At 34.7% G+C, this 9,020-nt stretch overlaps 1 protein-coding gene across 1 annotated transcript in view; it reads left to right on the forward strand.

Annotated features, from left to right (window-relative positions):
• LOC118733809 overlaps positions 1–8,668 on the forward strand; it is a 53,650-nt gene extending 44,982 nt beyond the window's left edge. The window contains exons 9-11 of the mRNA XM_036463384.1: positions 2,060–2,151; positions 3,099–3,291; positions 7,508–8,668. Coding sequence (XP_036319277.1) covers positions 2,060–2,151; positions 3,099–3,291; positions 7,508–8,442 — 1,220 coding nt within the window. The 3' untranslated portion in view covers positions 8,443–8,668. The remainder of the gene's footprint in view (positions 1–2,059; positions 2,152–3,098; positions 3,292–7,507) is intronic.
• The last annotated feature ends 352 nt before the right edge of the window (positions 8,669–9,020 follow it).

The raw sequence follows: 9,020 nt of genomic DNA on the forward strand, positions 1-9,020 counted from the left end.
ATCCATCGACTTTCTTCATTAGTATAAAAAATTTTTTTTAGGGGACTAGGCGTTAACACAAAAAAATACACAGAAACTGATTTTTTTTTAATTTTTTCCCCTGTTAAGGTTTAATTTTTTTTTTAGTTTTTCACAAAAAAAAAATCTGAAATGATTAATTAATTTCTCAGAAACTATTAGGCCTATCGAAAAGTGATGCACCGACGGTTAATGGAGGATTTTGTTAGCTTTGATTTTCCATTTATATTAAGATTATTCAATTGCTTTATTAAGATTATTCAATTGCTTCATAAGAAATACTTGATTAAGTGGAATTGCAAATCTCACGAAAACTTATGCATATAAAAAAATTAACTCGATTTTTATAATCAGCGAGAATTGGATACTGGCATCCGTGGAACATTTTTGCTGTAATCCAGTGTTACGAATCTGAAGTCAGATTGGATCGGGGGTCACGGAAAAGTCAAAATCGAACGACGTACACAGCGCATGTGTTACCCAGAAGAGATGAGAATGTTATTCATACGCCATATCGCTACCTAAAATTGGAAAGTGCCAAGATCTTTTCTCAAAATTTAGTTTTTGATGCAGGATGGCAGATAATACGATATTTCGATCTCTCCTGAACAATTTCAGAAGATGGACTTGGCACTTTACCGTGATAAATAGTAGATCCAATATGAATCCGCCATTTTTAATTTGTTAAATCTGACCTGTAGCTGATAGTTATGCGAGCAACAGTTGAATATAGAGATAATAGAGAACCAAAATGGCATTATTGTAAAAAGCTTGAGATGCTGGCTAAAAGTTGTGCCGCGCGAAAAGGAAGCGGGCTAATTTATAGAGACGAAGCTCTTGTCCCGAGCGTTAAATGACACGACGATTACTATTAAATATAATTTTCTATTGAACTCTAAACATTTAATTTTAATTTGTTTACATATATCGCGATAACGGCGAATGTCAGCTACTTGAACTTACCAGAAAACTTTTAAGAAACATAATAATTTTTCGAAATTGTTACTTAAAATAATATTTAAGAGCTCCAATGACTATACCGCAATTAATACAAAAACAGATCTAGTTAGAGAATATAATCCTTAGGAAAAAAAATATTTGCATTATAAATAAAAAACATATACAATTAAAATATAAATATAATCATGAAGAAAAAAATATTTGCATTTAGTTCTAGAAAAATCCTACGAAATGATTTATGCAAATAAAATCTACCTAAATTTTATATTTATTTGATCTGTGCCCGTTAAGCAAATAGTATGCGATATCTAAACGTCAACCATTTCTTCTTCTTAGTATTGATTTTTTTTACAATCTAAAAAGCTAAAGCTAAGCTCGTTCTCGCCTGCTTACTTCAAAGCTATTATTGGCCTTCATCTTCGTTTTCGTGTAACTTCTCGCATTTTTAATAGCTTATTTCTGAAAATAATAAAAAAAAAAGTTTAAAAAGGGGTAATAAAACGGTGGTGAGACCGTGTAAATATATATAGCAAGTAATTTGTTATTAAAGAAAAAACAAACATTCGTACATTCATACGAGTAACTTTTGCTTGCAGGGTAATAAAGGTTTTTACTACTTTTACCGCAAAAGAAATTGCTTTTAAATTATTTCGACATTCCGACTTTGCTGGCCATTAAATTTTATAACTTAGGAGCGTACAGTACTTACGAGTTTGTGATACACAGCGAAATATTAATTGCTTTCAGTTGAGTATTTTTACGATGAAGACATCCTTTTAATTAGCGTTGCTCTTGTGCTTCAATAATAATGGATTTAAAAAATATGTATAGCTAAATTTTTATTTGTTTAATTTTATTAGCGAAGTGAACATTATTACATTACCCATATGCGCGTCGAACAATGATCCGAAATACTAAAAAGCTGTCCAAAAGTGCTGATCGCCTCCATCGCTCCCCCCTCCCACTGATTGAGCCTTTTATCCGAATTAATAATGTAACTACTTATGTACATACATATATTAGTTACTCATGCCATAACTGATTTTCTACTCTTTACTTTCCATCTCTCTCTCTCTCACAGACGATGATTATGGCCAAAAAACAGTATCAGTGCTCGTTGACGGCATCGAGACAGACTTGGAAATTATCGATCATCCAGCCTGTGAAATGTCGGTAAGTGGCTTTTACAACAAACTTTCACTGGACGGTGTGGCGCGGCGCGTCGCGGCGCTTTCCAGCAAACCATTGACATCGTTTGTCACCTAGAGTGGGTAATTGTCACAGTCGCATTGTCGAGTTGTCGCTTTATGGCGTTGAGATGAGTAGGTCAAGTTCTCACTTCAGTGAATATTTATTTAGATGACAACGGAGAGACTGACGAGGATGACCTGCAAAGCTGAAGTGGTTTAGAAATACTTACATATATACATACATACTTACTTACGTACAAATAAGGGACACGATGGTGGCATGTAAAGGAACTGTACATACCTACAGAGATGCATTGGAAATAATATGTCAAATATGTAATCACGTGCATATGTATAAGTATAAGTTACCGCTAATATTACAAGCACTCATATTTGTGCCAGTGCAACCTCTATTCTTATTCTTATTAGTTTGTGTAGCTGTGTTCTCGTAAATGTCATTAACACTTTGTACTATGTTGGCTAACAATAAAGTCAGCAACAACAATAAGGAGAACATGAATGCCTACTCTTACAACGTATGACATGGATGCGATAAAAGGACGAATGCGAATTAATGACAGACGTACACTAAGAAGTATGTATGTATGTGTGCGTTCACACACTAGCGCTTGAGTGTAATGAGAACATTTGCCGGAAGTCTTTATCAGACCATTATAAGTAAGTGTCATCTCGCCATGTTGAAATGGAAGACAATATTCGCTTACCAATGCAAAAGAATTAATTCATTTGAAACACTCGGGGCTGTGGTTGTGGTTACTGAACAAAGTGCGCCATTTTCACTGACATATATAATAATTATCTTGTGTAAATAATTTTATTAACTATTTGCCTCTTCTCTTTATGGCATTCTCGCTATGTATTTATCATTCGATTTCCTCTCTTTTCATACTGTAATTTCATATTGTGCAGACGGAATCCTTTTGTTCGACTTACAACATCGATTTATTTGTTGTTGTTTACTCAGTGGTGGATCGAAATTCTTTTAAGGCGGCAGAAAAGGTTTTGCAATATTTGAAAGAACACGAAATGCTGTTGACACGTGGCGCTATTTTGGTGGGAAATAAAACGGATTTGGAGCGACATCGCGAGGTGAATCGGCAAAGTGAGTAGTAATTGAGCTGGGAGAAGTGAAGGGGGCCATATGGAGCCCTAACCGCCAAAACAACGTAAGCGACACTTTTTTCAAAATTTTCTTTTTGATGCAGAAATATTCCTAGAGCATCTAGATGCATTTCTGCATCAAAAAGAAAATTTTGAAAAAAATGTCGCTTACGTTATTTTGGCGGTTAGGGCTCGATATGTAGGTATTTGTTAGTTATTTTTAAAAATAAATATTTATTTAAGTTTAGCTTAAGAAATTGTCTGCTAAACTGACTTGTTAAATATTTAAAAACTAGCAAATTGCTTAAGAATACGTATTTATATGTCTGATGCAAGTTTTTTTCCCATAGATACGGAGACCATATTTTCGAGTTATAAAAATTAAGTACAAATTTAAAACCAAAAAAGATTTAAGAATGGTTACTGGCAAAACGACATTTTACACGACTTTCCTACGGCACCGCAATTACATAGTTCTCTCATTCGTAATTCACATTTCAATTACAATTCGAATTACATAATTCGGCATACAAAATTTTGAAAGCGAGTTACCTCATTTGTTGGTAATTCATATCCAATTACCATGCAAATTAGGAACAATCCACTGCCGCTTCTAGTTTTAATCGGAATGCACAAATCAAAACTGTCACTTTTTCTGAGTACTATAAGTAAAAATAATAAACGTGTACATCACCTATTTAATACATAAATATATAAACATTTAGTAAAAATTTACATTTTCCATCAATTTTGTAGCGAAGAAAAAAAAACAAACCGCAAAGGCAGAGAACTGTCAAATCGAATTAAGAATGTGCCTGTGTGAATGTGGTAATTCGTGATCATAATTGGGGGAGTGAATAAAGTGTAAAGTTTTGGCAGTTTTTGATTAGGAATTTTCGATTTGATTTTACTGCTTCATAGCGCTCCACAGTGGGACGTCCCCATATACGTAACCTGCGGCCAAAAATAGTAACCGTACTAAATATTTGCTGAAATTTCATATACAGTCAGCGTCAAACTTATGAATATCCTGACGTTTTTACGATTTTCTTTACTTATATTTTCCATACCAATTTCTTTTTTTTATAAAAATATAGTTCATTCAACAGAAAAAACCTATAGAAACAATTTTTTAAATTTCATATAGAATTGGGTCAAATTCAAGAAATACCAAAAAATGTTTATCAAAATTTTCAACATTTCAATTCGATTTCTTTGAAAGGTTTTGAGTATGTGGTTTTATAGGCCATTAAATTTTAGTATAATAAGGTGCAAGTTTTTATAAATTGCACTTATTAAATATCCACGCGATTTTTTAGCCGCCGAAACTTGCACTTCATTACACTAAAATTCTATGCATACCCAAAAATTTCTTCTGATTCGGATTGAAAGTTCGAAATTTTAATCAAACTTTGTTGAGTTTTCCTAAATTTTGTATAAAGTTTGAAAGTGAAATATTGTAAGCATGATAAAAACATAGCAAGGTAGAACCGTTCTCTCATTTTGTCGGCCATGATTTTTTTTTTCGAAGTTTGCCAGCATTTTAAAATCATATAAAATTGAAAATAAAAAATTGAAATTGTTCGAAATTGTTGTTGCTTGAGATTGAAAATGAAAATGTGTGTGTGAGTTTGTGAGTAAATTTAAAAATTAAAATGTTTGGAAACGTCAAGAATTTTAAAAGTAACTCTCAGCGGTTCTACCTTACTATATTTTTATCATGATTGTAAGTATTTAAAAAAATCTCCGTACTAGTAGAAAAATTTATTTAAGTTACTTGCGACAAAATCAAAATTTGTTCTTTCAAAAAATTTTTTACTAATTTTTTAAAGCTAGTCTCACGATTTCAAATATGATTTTTTATTAAAAACTGCTTTTGATTTGTGTTAGTGTTAGATGCTTTGCTTTGAATCTGGGTAATTTAATATTTTTGGCCACCTTAAGCCCATTGTACATTGCTGCAAAGAAATAGCCAAAATAATTGAATAAAAATGTATTTCTCTTCAAATCTATTGAGAGTATTTTTTTTATCTTTGCAGAAAAGCTACGCTTCGTCACTGTAAGTCAATGTGCCCAGATTTACAGTTTTAACCGTAAATTACAGACCTTTAGACAAGCTCAAAGTTGTTTAAATGACCTCCTAGGTTTTTTTCGAAATTTGCGATTTGAACGAATAAATTAAAATTTCTCTTTCGGGTTTTTGTAAGAAAAAAATTCCCCTATTTTTTATCAACTTTTCGTAAAAATTTTATAGAATTCTTGAAAGTCCATATTTTTCGATCGAAAAAGTTTGTTTCTCTTCTGGAGATTCCCGATAATAATAACCAATTATTTATTTAACCATTTTTTTATAGTAACTATATTTTATAGGTCCGCGAAAACCCCCAGAAAATGCCAGAACATGCAATGGGGGGATAAATAAAAAATCGTTAATACTAAAAAGTGGTTAAATAATAAATTGGGTATTGTTTTTGGAAGTCTCCTGAAGATAACCGAAATTTTCCAAACGAAAAATATTGATTTTCAAGAATTCTATCCAATTCAACGAAAAGTTGTTTTTCCCCCATACAAAATACATGGAAAACTTTGTGCGCTTTGAGCAACCTCAAAATATTTTTTTTATTTTGAATTAAAAAAATTGGATTATAATTTTTGTCGATATAGAACAATCTTAAGGGGTGAGAGCATTAAAATTCCGACTTTTTTGGACCACCCTGTGTGCATACCCTAGAAGAAAAATTAAAAAGTGGAAAGCATAACAGCCTCACCTAATAATCTCCACACGCACCAAAGCTCTTCAGCTTCCGATAGGCTTTGATGATAAACTCGAGACTAGCTGTAATCCAACTAACTAGCTAACTTGGCTGCCTTGGATGGCACACTTTAAGATTTCCCATTCTCAAACTGGCTCGCTAGGCTCTAGAGAGCTACATACATGACACCATGTATTCCAGGCAACTGCTTTCACAATATTTCTTTCGCAAAAAACGGTAAAGACCTACACCCTTATTCCATTTCAGTATTCAGCAAGATCTCTAAGTAAAGCATTAAAGTCGGAATAACTGCTACTAAACGCAAACCTGCGGCCGCTGTGAAGTAGTGGTTAACAGTGCGCGATACCAGTCCGCAGGCCTGGGTTGGAGGCCAGTTCCCGACCAAAACCAAAAAAATTAAAGTAAAACAAAAAAGTTGTTTCTAATAGTCCACTCCATCAACCAAAGGTGGACGAAGTAACCCACGATGTAGAGAACAAAGGTGGCGCCCATCTCGGTACCGCTATTCCGCTCTCAGTGAATTTGACAAAATCGCTGTTTTTATAACGTCGCACTTGAGCAACTTGTTTAGTAGTTAAAAGGATGAACTTTCCAACCATTTTGTGCGGTCGAGACGATGTGTCGCTCTCGTCGGTTTGTTCCCAAGAACGCTTAAAAACCCAAACCGAAATCAGAACAAAATCTTCGGGAATGTTTTCACAAGAACGAAAGTGAGAACAAAACTGTCAAAAAATTATATAAGAACAAAACCCTGTGGAACTTTCCCAAAAAGAACAAAATGGGAACAAAAGTGTCCGTAATCTTCTGACAAAGAAAAAATGGGAACAAAAGTCTAAGGCACTTCCTCTCGAAGAACCATTTGGGAACTAAAGTCTCAGAAACTTTCTAACAGATAACGAACGGGAGCAAATCTTCTATGAACTATTATTGAAGGATGGAAACGATAACGAAAATTTTCATAGCGTTCCATTAGTTTTAAATGTTGAAATATTAAAATTAATCAAAAAAAAAAAAAAGATAACTATGCAAATTAATTCAACGAATGACCTAAGACACGATATTTCGTGCACAGAAAGTGAAAAATTGTTCCGTAAATGAACAGTGTCCTCTAATGGTAAACGATCTGGATGTTGAAATGGTCCAGCTTTCCTCTGGCTTAGAAATAACAATCATGGTTCTCACTGAACGTTAAGTTCTCAAAACTTATTTTCTCGTTTTGTTCTCTACCAAAACGTTCCCAGACTTTTGTTCTTATTTGATCCTCCTTGAAAACGTTCTCGATACTTTCCTTCTCATTGAGGGAGTTCCAAAACCAAAGCCAGAACGCGTTCTGGGTCCCTGCTTTTAAGGATAAGTTTTGAATCAAATGTCAAAATATAGACTTTAGAAAAATAAATAAAGTTCAGCACTTTTTAACTTCCATTTTTTACCTTTCCCTTCCAGCTGGTCGCAAATTGGCCAAAGATATTTGCTGCAAATTCATTGAAACCTCTTCCGGCCTCGATCACAACGTCAACGAGCTGCTTGTTGGCATTGTCGCGCAAGCTAAACTGAATCCACAGCGTATACGCAACCTCAGCGAACGAGATCGTCAACGTCTCAGCCTACAGAGTGCAATACAAAAACATCGTCATATGCATATAGCGCCACGCCGCATGGTACGGCAAGTGTCCATACATCATGCTGACGATGGTGATGATGACGATGATGATGATGATGACGATGATGATGGCGACAACGCAACCGATAATGCAAACAATGCGGTCAGCAGCAGAGTTGGTGTTGGTGAGACGATCGATGAAAATCATCAACCCAACAACACCATCACCGACGAAGGCGTCGGCACCGGCAGCGAACGCACCATCAGCACAAGTCTCTCCTCAACCGGATTGGGCATTAAACCTACAACCACGAAAAATTATGTGCAACGTAGCAATAAGCGTACGCTCAATTTGGAAAGCATCCTGAAGATGGGCGAAAGTGAGTTGGAAGATGAAGAAGAGGCTCAACGACAGCCGGCGCTACACAAACAACAACAGCAGCAGCAAGCGCGGCCGATGAGTACATTTGATATGCTAAAGTCGGGCGGTAAAAACAGTTTGAATGCATCGCCGAAGAGTCGTCGATTTTATGGTAGCGGTGGTGTCAGTGGTGCTATTGGCGCATTTACTGGCGGTAGACGCTGTGTCAGCGATGGTGCGAGTGGTGACAATTACACAGAGAGTAATGATCAATTGCTGGACGAAAGTAATCGCAAGACAGTTTCAAAGTTAACGAATCGCACAAAAATTTTTCTCTCATCGGTGTTGAAGTTCAAGAAAGCGGTAAATATGCGACGACGCAATTCGTCTAGTTGCAGTGATCTATTCGTTATATAAGAGTAAAGGAAGCAAAAGGGTGAAGGGTAAAATTAATTTCAATACAAATGTAGAGCGTATGTATTTAGACTAAGGTAATGATTATTGGAATTGTAAAATCTTCCCTGAGTCAAGTGTGTGTTGCATACTTCGCGGCAACTTTACATCATCTTTATGTTCAAATTTTTGTTAAAGATTTTAATCTCTCACAGCTATTTTAAATATCTGAATTTTTAAACGATCAATTCAAATTTTTCAAAATGAATGCCTATTGGCGGATTTCTGCTGGGCCCAATTTTCGGCATTAAAAAACCTGCGTCATTACTTTTCAATATTAAAATTATTAGTACGTTCGTTTCGACATGGCATTTTTAGAATAGCACAAATAAGTGTTTTGTAATTTCAAAGCCTAATGGAAATCTGCCCTAAGCAAAATTACAAAAATTAAGGCAAATTTTCTACCATTAAACATACGACTTACTCAATTTTACCTGTAACGTAATGACATTGGTGTTTTAATGTCCAAATTTGTCACACACATTTTTTGTGATTTAATTCCTAGGCACTGAAATTACGAAATATGTGTGCCATTTAAAAAA

The sequence above is a fragment of the Rhagoletis pomonella genome, unplaced genomic scaffold (genome assembly GCF_013731165.1).
Source record: "Rhagoletis pomonella isolate Grant_MI unplaced genomic scaffold, Rhpom_1.0 Rhpom_scaffold_00002, whole genome shotgun sequence".
Taxonomy (NCBI): Eukaryota; Metazoa; Arthropoda; class Insecta; order Diptera; family Tephritidae; genus Rhagoletis; species Rhagoletis pomonella.